At 33.1% G+C, this 14030-nt stretch overlaps 1 protein-coding gene across 1 annotated transcript; it reads left to right on the plus strand.

The window, feature by feature from the left end:
• Positions 1 to 1298: 1298 nt before the first annotated feature.
• LOC108223586 (uncharacterized) lies at positions 1299 to 3569 on the plus strand. The gene is made up of 2 exons (XM_017397907.2): positions 1299 to 1553; positions 1944 to 3569. The coding sequence occupies exon 2, from the start codon at positions 1981 to 1983 to the stop codon at positions 3235 to 3237; it is 1257 nt and encodes a 418-aa protein (XP_017253396.1). The 5' UTR covers positions 1299 to 1553; positions 1944 to 1980; the 3' UTR covers positions 3238 to 3569.
• Positions 3570 to 14030: the final 10461 nt, after the last annotated feature.

Below are 14030 nucleotides of genomic sequence, written 5' to 3' on the forward strand. Positions count from 1 at the left end.
TGTGTCAATATATGTATTTCATGATATGTATTAATACTTGTCGATAAGTAGATACTTTGCTACACAACATTTATTAATATTTCTTGACGTAGTACACCAAGATATTTATCATATAGCGTGATAATACTCCAAATCTGTTGAAAAAGAAATGTAGAGGATTTATAACGTATAAACATTTTGTAAACTTGCCTATGAAACTGTATCAGACTTCTCTAGATTAGACAAACCGGATAATTTAACTAAGTAGTCAACATGTGTTATCACGACTTTGTATTCAACAATTAAATTATTATTAAAATTGATTACTTTCAAATTTTTTTATTGCATATGTGCTATTATTCGCATGAAAAAGAGTTTTTTTATAATAAAAATCACTTAAAAATTATATTTTGATTTAGAATAATCATTTAAATGATGAAACTAAATAGCAATTTATACCATGAAAATTTTATAATTTTTCTTATTTTTTACATGTTTGTTACATGAGACTTCTCAATATAGTTTTTTAATTTTGCTATTTTAGATTTCTCGATATAATTTTATGACTTTGCTATGTTGGAGATTCATCGACACAGTGAAACATGTATCAATATTTATACTTTATGATATGTATTAATACTTGTCGGTAAGTAGACTTTGTGACACAACATTTATTAAGATTTCTTGACATAGTTATTCTTGACTTCTTGACATGCAACAAATCCTAGTTTGTCGATAAAGACTTTATTTTTTGAATTATAAGACAAGAACAAGTAACAAACTTCCAAGATATTTAACGTATAGCGTGATAATACTCCAAATATGTTGGGAAAAAAATGTAGAGGGTTTATAACGTATAAACGTTTTGTAAACTTCACAATGAAACTGTATTAGACTTCTCTAATTTAGACAAACTGGATAAAGTTAACTAAGTAGTCAACGTGTGCTATTACGCATGAATTTGTATTCAACAATTAAATTATTATTAAAATTGATTACTTTCAAATTTTTTATTGCATATGTGCTATTATTGGCATGAAAAAGAGTTTTTATAATATTAAAATTATATTTCTTATTAGAATAATCATTCAAAAGATGAAACTAATTAGCGATTTATACCATGAAAATATTATAAAAAATTTTATTTAGAAACAAAAGTTGAATGAAAAATCAAAATTAAAATACAAGCCCATGAACAAGATTCAAAGGGTCCAAGTCCTTGGAGAGTATGACACAAAAAGGTAGGGTATGCAGGGAATCTAACCCCACCGCCTCTCTCTTCCATATTTTCTCTTGGGCTTTGGCAGCTGGCCTGGCCTACTACTTGTGCTTCTACTTCCAAGTAGAATAACAACAATAGACTTCCCCTCTTTTACTTGCAATAATAATCCCCCCTCCCTCTCTACACACTTTTGTCTCTATATATTTATCAACAAATCGGTGCTACACGATGGACTTGATAAATGGCTAATTCTCGTAAACCCAGTTCGAGTTTGACTCGGTTTTTCACTCAGAGCTGAAAAGCCCTCTTTTCTCTATGCTGGATCGGCACTTCTCAGCTCATTCAATTCAAGGTCTACATGCGTGTTTGTTTGTCTTTAGTATGAACCCTAATTGCTTAATTTATTGATTAGTGCTTGTAATTTTTGGTTAGTTTTTGTGGGTTTTGGTCAATTAGGTCAGAGGTTCAATGACCCAGCTTTATTTCTCCTTTTTGTTGGTAAAGTTTTGTGCTTTTTAGTCTGTTGGCGCTTTAATTGTAAAGGCTAATTGGATTCTTGATGGGGATATTAGGGTTTGGATCTGTCTGACCTAGTCAACAAAGCTTGCTTCTTTACTTTGTTTTTTTAGCTAAAATTATTGTTTTGATTCAGTTTTGATGAAGCTATTTAGCTGTTTTTGAATTGGGGTTTTGATATTGGTGGGTAATTATATCTTGGTTCATGTTAACTTTGTGATTCCAGTGTTGTAGAGTTAGAGTATTTATTTCTGGGGTTTGGTATGGGAGACGAGATGCCTAATGCTAATACAATGAATCTTGATTTGAACTTGGGACCTGTGGTCAATCCTGACGAGGAGATTGGGTCTGGTGAATCGATGAACTTGGAGGAATGGTTGGGCAGGCCTGTGAATAGACTTAGGGAGACCTTTATGAGGCAGAGAGCTTCAAGGCCGAGGGCTGGTCAAAGGTGGCGATCAGTATGGAGACCGGTTCCTATTCCTCCTGAAACGAGGGACCTTGCACTGGAGTTGATGGCGGGTGCTGGGTTGGAAATGGGTGAGGGGAGTGTTGCACCTGCGGAAAGGCCTAGTGAGGAAACTAAAGTGTGTGATACTAATAATGGGTACTTAGAAAATGAGGCCTTGGGAAAGAAGGATAATGATGAAAAAGGTAATGGTGAGGATGGAAGCTTTTTTGATTGTAATATATGCTTGGACTTGGCCAAGGAACCAGTAGTGACATGCTGTGGTCACCTGTTTTGTTGGCCTTGCCTTTATCGGTGGTTGCACCTTCACTCTGATGCTAAGGAATGCCCTATATGCAAGGGAGAGGTAACCATGAAGAATTTAACTCCTATTTATGGTCGTGGGAATAACAGCAAACAGGAGCCAGAAGACGAATCAAGTCTTAAGATCCCTCAGAGGCCCCAAGCGCGGCGGGTTGAGAGCTGGAGGCAGGCTTTTCAGAGAAATGCATTTACTATTCCGATGGAGGAAATGATTCGGCGTCTTGGAAATAGATTTGATTTAAGCCGGGATGTAGCCCAGGGAAATCCTCGAAATACTGGCAGCCCCCGTGTATCGCCAGAGAGAAGTAACTTACTACTCAATCGATTTCTGACTTCTAGAGGAATGCGAAGAGAACAGAATGTAGGTTTGCCATCGGAGGAAGCTGTTGACTTGTCACAAAGCAGTCCTACTAACTCTGAGGTAGTGGAGAGTCTTCGAGTTCTTCGAAGATCACATCCACATCGAGCTGCTGTTATCTCCAATTTTACATCTGCATTGAGCTCTGCTGAAAGACTAGTAGAGTCTTATTTCCGTAGTCATCCTGCAGAGAATGTTGATGATCGAGATTCTGTATCAAGTATTGCTGCTGTGATACAATCAGAAAGTCAGACAGTTGATACTGCAGTTGAAATAGATTCCCGAGTGTCACTCTCTACTTCGTCATCAAGAAGAAGACATGATGCTTCTAGAATTTCAGACGTGGATAGTGGAGATTCTCGTGCCCCTAGAAGGAGGCGGCTTAACTGATTCCGTGTCTAGGCGTCTTCCCTGAGTTCTGTAAGAATCTCTTGCACCTTGAAAGTACACTGAAGGACCCATATGTAAAGTGAAAATACTTGTGCACCTGAAAGGGGAACCAAGTTCAATTCCATCCGTAGTTCATTGTCCAAGAATCTTTCAGGCATACAGTTTTCCTGTTATCCTTAAATAAGCTCATATTCCGTTATATAGGGCTGTGTTCTCTTTAGACTCTTTGTATTTCAATTAAGTGTCTGCCATGAATAATGATGAAGCTTTGTCTAATAGATGCCAATGGATATGGATTATGCAATCAAGAGTATGGTATGTGTTTTATGGTATGATCTTTTTAAAATTTTAATGGGTGATTGCTGGTTACAGGTATATTCTTAGTTGTTCTTTACATAATTTTAAATTGTTACCTTCATATCTATATTTACATATGAAATGGAATGGTGAACCATATTTCTTCTGTTCTGTTATATTTGAATTCCAAATTCAATGTGTATGCTGACTAAATTTTTGGCTTATTCTGTGATGTATTTTGATTTAAGATTCTCTACTCTACTTGTGCTTTTATCTGGATGTAGTAAGATAGGCAAATCATCATTACACTAAAATTTGGCCTACAACTGGATCAATTAGACAAGGTTTTCTGGCTTGTGTGTGCATGTGTCCTTTTCTTGTTGATGCTACTTGTGTGGGGTTGATTAGGAGGAACTTGTAGAAACACTTAACTCTGTGTTTACCTGTACTGGCTCTGATAACAATTTTGTATTTATGAAACTCAGGAGCATCCTTTACTTTGTAATTTCTATAACTAGGTATCGATAATTGCTCAGATTCGGTATCTGCGCTGTTGGACACAACACATATCACAAGTGTTAGGCTCGAGCATTTAAAAATTTTGAGTCACTTGGGAGTCTTGTTCGACTTTGGGCATGGTCACAAGAACATTACATAAAAAAAAATTGGAATATTTTATATAGCAGTAAATAGCAGAAGTTATCAACAAAACTTGAGTCATTACTCATTAGTGATTCGTGGTGGACTTAACAAATTAATTGTCAATTTGTCCTTTTAACTATTTTCCTCTATTATACTTTTTTCTTTTATCTCATCTTTTTATCTCTGTGCATTATATGTTGTTGCCTATAAAGTCTTTATTTAGGTCAAATTGTCCATATTTTGGTTCAAGGATCTAATGTGCTCAATTTTGTTAGTGTCAAGTGTTCTGAGAATCCAGTGTCGGACTAAAACCCCGAAGAGCTTAGAGTGAACATAGTTGGGCACTGCATATCTGCAACTGCAAAACAGCTAGAGTAACGTTGTTGGGCACTGCATATCTGCAACACTTATATATTGATTGCTTTTAGTATTCACCAGACTCCAGATAAGTTTGTCTTAATTTGTGAACCAAGAACTCAGACCTGATCCTGTGTTAAGAATCATTGATTGTGTGTAATTCTATAACATACAAAGTTTGTTCTGGTCTTAGGCCAGACCATATATTTTCACCAGGTAATACAGGATCTATATTCTTAAATTCATGCAGTTTAGTGGATGACATTTTGTGTATGGGAAATTTGTTGAAAGTTTTGTAGAGGTAAAGAATCTAAAGATGATTATGTTGCTGTTGTGTGGCTCTACAATCTTTTTAAAGTCAACACGAGACATTTGATCTTTTTGCTTGCTGTCACTCAGTCATTCCGGAAAAAGTTAGAAATATTAACTTCATTCTTCCTTTTTAAGTAATTAGCTAACCCCATTTCATTTTGTTTATAAATGTAACGACCATAAATTTTAAGAATGTGTATATATATTTTATTTTTATTTTTATTATTATTATTATTATTATTATTATTATTATTATTATTATTATTATTATTATTATTATATTAAGTTGTGCAATATTTTGTAAGAGAATAATCGAGTGATATATCTTATCTTTTAGTAATAAGTTGTGACAGTTTTTATTTTATTATTAATATATTAAGTTGTGTAATATTTTGTAAGATACTAATCGAGTGATATATCTTTCCTTGAGTGATATGTTGTGACGGAATTTATGCAACGATCACAAAAATGTATCTTCATGACACTAAAAAAGACATAACAAAGAAGTCTATACCGTAATATAGATTTAATAAATTGCATCATATTTTTCTTTTTTATTTTATGATGCTGATATAGGTCAAAAGGATTAACGATTTATAAATAATCGAAAGCTGCGGGATAATAATTTAAGTACGGAATAATTAGTTAAATAAACAGTGTTCGTGTCGGTAATATTGTTTTAGATTTTTTTTTTTTTTAATGTAGGAACCCCGCATCCGCTATTTTTCGGGTGCGCACTGGGTAAACCCACGAGCTCACGTAATAGCCTGAGATTAGATATTTACATATCCTTTGATGCATATACTAAAATTTCATATTATAAATAATCAAAGGGAAACTAAATTAATCTTTAGCAAGATTGGATGGGAGAAGGAAAGTTTAGAGAGAGACGAAGAGGAGGAAGGGAAAGTGGCTCAAGAGGTGATCAACAATTTCATTAAGGTAATTCTTTATTATTATCTTCAGCAGTGTTGTAAAAAGCGGAAATCGGATTTAATCGGTGAAGTCACGGAACAGGGATTAATCGGTGATTAATTGAATTGATCAGGGATTAATCGGATTAATCAGTGATTAATCGGAGATTTAATCAGTTCGGCGAGCTACGGAATAGGGATTAATCAGTGATTTATCGTGATTAATCACCGACTTTTAGAACAGAGCTATCTTGACTCTTCTTATTAAGCAGTGTATATATTCTTTTTGTTCCATTTAATTCACTATTTCATACTCATTTTAATACTCTAATAAAATATAATTCTATAACTTATTTTTAAAATTTTTTCTGAATAAAAAATTAATATTTAAACTTGTATTCAGAAATTTATTTTAAAAAATGTTATAGGACTATATTTTAGAGGAGTATAAAAATATGTGCCACATTCTTGCGTATACAACTGAGGGGGACGGAGGAGTAGCATTCAATGATAATATTTTTAATAAGTAATTATTCCCTCCGTCCCTCTCATTTTTTTACAGTTTTTTTTCACTGTTCGGCACATATTTTAAGACTCTTATAAAACATAGTTTTATAACTTATTTTTGAGATTTTCTTTTTGTTCATAAAAATTGGAGGGAAACTAATATTTTATTCATAAACAAAAAATTAAGAGCTAATAGATGCTTTTTAAAAGAGGGGAGAGATGGTGAAGAGTTCCTAGGAGTCCCTTGGAGCTCTAATTTTTGTCTTGCTCTTTAAATTCGAAGTTAAAACTTAAGAGTTTGTTCAGAGAGTCTCTTGGAAATGCTCCTGTAAAAGGAGATCACAATGCATGTGTGGTATTACATATTACTCCCTCCGTCCCTTTTTATCTGTCCATTTTGAAAAAAAAACACATACCAAGGAATTATTGATTGTATAAACTTTTTCATTAAATACCTCTAATTAATAACTTGAAAATGGTGGAATACCCCTACTTTATGTCTTGAAAACATGAATTCAACCAAGTTTTAAATAAGTCAAGTCTTGAAAATTGAAATTATGGAGATATATTTGAAAAACTATCATTAAATTAGTTTTGAAAGTATAAATGGACATTTAATATTTAGTTATTATTATATTAGCTATTTAGTAACTAATATATTTACTATATTCATAAACTCTATAATTATTCATATTTAAAGTAATATAGTATTTTAATTTTAATAATTTATCACATATACTTCGATTATAAAATATATATAATAATTAATCGGATTTCAAAAATCGAATCGGTGGCCGACCTTGCAGGAGATTAATCAAGGATTTATCGGTTAAATTGGGGATTTTTAGAACACTGATTTTCGTAATTATTGTATTAGAAAGCATAGAAGGAAGACTTGAACTTTTAATAATAAAACAACTGTGCAATTTCCCCCCATTAGAAAATTAGGGTCGGGGTTTTGATTGGGAGGATTTCGCTAAATTGGTTGTGTTGAGAAATTAATGTTGGTTAGTGATTGGGGATGATGAATCGGAGCTAGGTGCGGATTGAGGAAAATCGAGGCCCGATCCTGTCGTGGCAAGCTGCTAGCCGCGGTTCGGTGTAGGCCTATTAATAGATAGGATTTGAATCGGATCATCCTACTTCATATCCTGATCGAATTATAGCTGGACTTTTAGAATATGATTCATAGTCGGATGTGTAGGATAACGAATTTTCGAATAGCAGTTCAGCTCCATTTAAATTTAGAAAAAATTCTGAAAACACCTATTATTACAATATTATCCTAGACATCGATGTTTATAGTCTTATATTCAATTGGAAAACTAAAGCAACATACGGGTTTTTGCACAAATATATATTGCAAAAAAAAAAAAATCAAATACATGTTAAAAAATCCATTCTGAAACACACCAGTACGTATTATCCATTCTGAAAACTTATACTCCCTCTGTCTCTCTTATTTCTTTACCGTTACTATTTTGGGATGTCCCTCTCATTTCTTTACGTTACTATAAATAGTAAGTTTTTCCAATAATTACACCCATTATCTTCCCCCTACTATCTCATACTCCCTCCGTCCCAGTGAATTGTATACAATTTCCTTTTTGTGACGTCCCATCAATTGTATACATTCCAAAAGCAGTAAACTTTTATAATATAAAATATCATCACACCAACTACTTTCCTCCACTATCTCTATTCTATAATAATATAAATACTATTACATCCACTACTTTCCTCCACTATCTCATATCTATTATTAAATATTAGTGGGTCCCACCACTATACCCACTTTTCATCTAACTTTACTCATTTCTTAAATAATTTATTGGTTTCCGTGTCCCAGCCATTTGTATACAAATGACTGGGACGGAGGGAGTATCTAACAATAAAAACTACTATTACACTCACTACTTTCCTCTACTATCTCAAATCTATTATTAAATATTGATAGGTCCCACTACTCTACCCACTTTTCTTCTAACTTTACTCATTTTTTATACATTGTTTTGGTGTCCGTGTCCCCCTCCAATGTAAACAATTGAGGGGGACGGAGGGAGTAACATTACAGCAGATTAAGAGCATCTCCAACGGCGTTGGTTATAATCGTTGGCTAAATTGGACCTGTAAGACATTATGTAAAATTTGCTGAACCTGTGGGACATTTTGCTTCAATGGTACTGGCTATATTGATTGGCTATAATTTAAAAATAGTATGTTATTAATATTTTAAATTTTTTTCTTCTCCGGCCCCCCTTCTTGCATCCGCCACAAAACTCCGTCGGCCTTGCCGACACGAGTTCCGGCCAACAGCCCTCCACTTTTTTTTCCATCAAAACCCAACTCCAATCAATTAACCAACAACAAACCTAATTCTAATTAACCCATATCAGCTAGTATTAATAAAAATCCAAATATGTATCATGGATTAACAGAATCCATACGAAACATATGTATCTACACAAATCACGGATCAAGTGGTGAACGAGGGAGAATGGTTATATGTGAAGGCCGTTCAACGATTCAGCACCGGATGGACAAATAATGAGAATGGTGATGTTAACATATCAAACGGTGGTCGTGATCCCTTTATCTTTCGACTCATATACATGTCAAAATTTCGACATTCAAAAGGTGTACTCTATCCAATTCTTAAATTATATGTTTATGTGATTTTTGTTTTATTAGTGTATACAATTTCATATGTTTTAATAGTGTTTCATTAGAACTCGGATTTTCTTATTATTTTATATTTGTGCATGATAATCAATTATTGGAGGTGGTGTACAATGTTTTAGTTTTGTTTGTTGATTTATCTAGAAGATGAGATAGTTGGAGAGCTGTAGTCAATATATTATGTGTATAGTATGTTGTATTTTAACAATTTATTTTGAGTCACAAGTTTGTTAGCAATTGTGTTTTTAGGCTTGTAGGGGTAAGAGTTTGTATATGGTTTGTGTTAGTGACAATGACGAGATTTTGATGATTAGTGTCAATGACGAGATTATGATGATTCATTGCCGATGATGATGATGAGATGGTATTATCACTTAGTGTGATTTTGAATAGAATATTATTGATTTATTTGTTTGCATGATTTTAGGTTTTGTTTTGTAAAACTAGTAAATTTCTTGCAACTTTAATTTTATTGAATTGACTTTATTAGAAGTAAATGATGATTTAATTTTCAGTTATATTATATGGCACTTGCTTGATTGTTGTTTTTTTGAATTTTATCTTGTTTCTCTTAGTTTTGCTAATAAATATTTGGTCTAAATGTTTTAATCCTCATTGATTATAGTTTAATGCAATTTATTAACTGGTGTACAATTACTTGCAGTCTTGATTATGGAATTTATGGAATTTATTTGTACCATTTATTGGTGGCCATGATCGATGGCGTAGATTTTGGCCTTCTATACGGCAATTTGGTGCCATTTTGTTGGCTTGATTATCATATTTAATTTATTTCTTAAACTTTTAGTTATTATTATATTTAAATACTTATATTATTAATTATTTTCTTAGTATTTATCTAGCTTGTAATATATATCTAACCAATGGTATCTAGCCAAAGGGTCTCCCTTTGGTTAGATATACTTTCTGTTTTCTTTTATTTATCATCTTATTTTGACTAATTAATTTATTTATTTTTATACATTATACCATCTTTTGACAAACTATTTTATTTTAATAATTAAATTTATTATTTTCCTGTTATTAATGAATCGTATTGTTTCAGGGATGAGGTGGAAGTAGCGTGGATTTGGAGCTTGGGACATTTTATTTCGGACATTAAGTTTTATTGTCTAAACTTCCGGAGACATTTTCATGTCTTTCGGTTAGATAATAAGCTTTTTGAATGAAAGAAACTCCTCGGAGTATTGGCGTATTATCGATACGAGCAAGTGAATTTCGGTCAAAAAAAAAATTAATACTTTAAATTGTTAAAATAGAATATATCAGTTCAATATGGTAATAAATGATGTACAATCTTCCTACAGATTTTCTTACAGACCTGTAGAGGTTCGACAAATTTAGCCATCAATAGGAGGTTGGCTAAATTTATAGACAACAGCTGATCATGGTTGGAGTTCAGTTTTTGGAGCTGTTGGCTATATCTTTTTATTTTAAGTATGCCAACTCACCTTTTAGCCAAGGGGTTTAGATGGTTGGAGATGCTCTAATGGAAACTTAAAACGTAAAGAAGTAAAAGAAACTTAAAATGTAAAGAATGGAATGCAATCAATATAAAAAATGGAATCCTCCTAAAGGTGATTATATAAAGATTAGCATCCATTATGTCAAAGTCGAAAATCCTGTTAAGAATGGAAAGATCAATGGGGTAGGCATTCTTGTGAGAAACTTCAGTGGCAAAATGTTACGGGGAGATATGGGACCGATGCAAGGTATGTATGAAGGCCAATCTTTATTCTAGGATATGCATGCGGGTGCCGTCTAGGCATTAAAAATGGACAAACACTTGGTGCAAATTGATATGGAAAATCGGGATATTTTTGATATCCTACGCCCCCAAAAGTGGATTATTGTCGCTGAAGAGTTGGTGTAGAGACTCTATCACAATTCAACAATCTTCACAATAATCACCTTTGCGAGAGAGTCACGACTAGAAGGCTATCTTTAATAGGGACAAAGATGAATCGATCAGTTGAGTACATGACAAGTATGGTATGGAGCATTTGCAGGCTTTTGTGGAAGTTTTGTGAATCTTGAGAACTTACAATATTATCTTGATAAGGATACGGGTCTAGATTCTAGCCCCACCAACCCAGATGATGGAAAATATTCAAAGTTATGGTTTAGGTGAAGTGATGCAAGCGCCCTCCTCGGCCATCTCTTATGGCTATGGTCTATGGAGATTGCGAACCCCTTTATAAATTCTTTGCAAATGCATCAAAGGGGGCAGGAAAGGATGTGAATTACAGTATCACAATCAACTTATAGCTCAAAATATGTGAGGAATTTGAATGGTGATGATAGGATAAAGAAAATTAGCTTCAAATCCAATAGTAAAGAAAAAATGTTGACGGATACGTTTTTAACAGGGATGACTTTCTAGCTTGAGATGTGATAAATATCATTATATCATATGATAGTATAGTTAAAGAGTTGGGTAAGGTCATAATAAATTTGGATGCGGAGGTGCACAAGGGATTTGCAGTTAAAGATTTTATTGAAGAGGCCATGCTACGCAAGCTGGAGGCGCTTGATCTTTGAGATGCAGGTGTAAAATCAGACGGAGTGATTTTCACATGGTAGACGATCATGTTGAAATTTTGTCCATCCCGAATAATGAATTCATGGATATATATGAAGAAGGTCCTATTGGCAATGACCCGCTTTTAGGAAAGCAAATGAATGATCACAGTTGCTAAATCAAGGTATGGTACAGTGGTTTCATCAAATCAAGGTAACAGTTGATGCTGCAATATTCAGAGATCAAATGTTGTTTGGTAACGGGGATGGTTGCAAGAGACGATAAGAGAGAGCTTCTTCAAGTCAAATCTAGGCTGCAGAATGGAGTTGTATCACCGGAGTTGGCTGAAGCTATGACAATGAAAGAGGCATTAAGTTGGATCAGAGCGAGGACTTGGAGACAGGTCACCATTGAGGCTGATTGTCTAACAGTTGTTCAAGCTATTTGTAGTAAGTTTTCAATGGAGTCACCTTTTGGTGTAGTGATAGCAGAGTGTAAGAGCATTATACTTGAGTTAAACGACATCTCGTTAAATTTTATTAGACGATCTGTAAACATGACTACTCACTTCTTAGCTAAGGAGTTGTGTTCACATCCAACTTGAGTGATTAATGGGAGGAATGTTCCCGTTGAGTTGATGAATATTTTATTGACTGATATATCTGAATAAAATCTCCTTGTTCGTCAAAAAAGATATAAAAAAAAAAAGTAATGGTAAATAATGGTAGAAGTTTCTGGTAGAAAATTTTAGCATCCAAGTGTAGGTTTAAGTAACAGAGTTTTCCAGTTATGCATGTCTACGTCGCAGTCTCGTGTGCTCTTAGAATTCTACTGTGCTATTTTGCTATTCCCTACTAAACAATTCTTTTTTTTTTTTTTACCTCTGTTAAGAAAATAATGAAATTCTATAATATAAATATCTAACTACAATCAATACTTTCTTCCGCTAGACTCACCTCATATATAGATATTAGTTGTTCTCATCATTCTATTTATTTTTTCTCTCATAAGTTACACATTTCTTAACCTTACTATCACATATTCACATATGTATACTACTCCATTTCATGAGATGGAGGGCGAATCGATTAAAGTTCGGTTCATTAAAAAGAGTAAATTTTTTAAACATGTAATTAACGTCTGACTAACTGACAACATATTATTCCGATCATAATCCCCGGCAAACAGAATCTAACATGTAAATAAATTACAATGATTAAAAAAACAAGCAGTAAAGCTTTTACAAGCATTAAAGCTTAAAGTAAATGCATTCAGAAAAATGCTTATATGAGTTCCATTTGTAAGAAATGCAGAAGATAACATGTCTAAAGATCCTTAATGTCCGGCCTAATATTTCGTTTACATACAAACACGCCTTACGTTTGGGCGGCAAACAGAAACAGATCTAAAACAAAAACAAGATTCCTTATTTCAAATTTATGCTCCATTTAGTAAACAACATTTTGTCGCCGACACAAACATTAAAATGAATTTGCAATACATCAGATTTTTTTAGAGCTCCCGTGACACCTACTGTTTGAAATGTTGCCATCACCGACTCATTCTCATTGTGTGTACAAGTACAACCATTTAATCCAATATTAGCAACACTTTTTTAATATGTTGCACATGTCTAATATAATATATTTACGATACAAATAGTAATCAGGATTTTGAAATCCAGAATTTGAAATATTATACAAATTATTACATCTATTTTGGATGAGCAGGGGCTCAATCCGAATTTGTCATATTATAATTTCTCATTTTCTAAATTTAAATTTTTACACATCTTTTATTGATCATTTATATATTATATTATAAATTTTCATATTTTAACTTTAATTTTTTACTAATTATTCGGAACTGACCCATCATTTACTGATCATTTATCGTATTATAATTTCTCACATTTAACATTTTACCGATTATTCGGGATTAACCTTCATTTATGGATTTTTCAGAATTAAGCGCAACTTTCCAGCAACGTCAATACACAACTTCCTGGAAAGCCGTAGGATAATATTCCATTAAAAAAAAATAAGTACTTGACTGCAGGAGTACTCAAGTCATGTGCGACCAATTCAAATTTTATATTGACGACTGTTAAGTGTATACAGTAGTAATAAGTTTAGAAAAAAAAAAAAAATCTCCAGGATTTCAATAAACTATGTTGTGATGCAGACACCGAGTCATATAATACAAGCCGTACGGCAACAGAACAGAGTCAATAATACAGTACAATAATAGAACAATAATTAGGATGAAAGAAACAGTTTATTGAGTACTCCCTCCATCTCTTATTACTTTTCCTGTTTCTCTCTAGCACGTTTGCCAATACACACTTTTGATACTTAATATTATTAATTTCGTATTAGTATTAAATATAAAAACTTCATTGTATTAAAGTACTCGTGAATACGAATCCAACAAGATCACTCACGACTATATTTAGTCTTATAAATTAGACGTAAATTAGTAATTATTCTCATGTTATGAACAATCCCGACATATCAAACAAGAAAAGAATAAAGAAACAGAGG

The sequence above is a fragment of the Daucus carota genome, chromosome 5, assembly GCF_001625215.2.
Source record: "Daucus carota subsp. sativus chromosome 5, DH1 v3.0, whole genome shotgun sequence".
Taxonomy (NCBI): Eukaryota; Viridiplantae; Streptophyta; class Magnoliopsida; order Apiales; family Apiaceae; genus Daucus; species Daucus carota.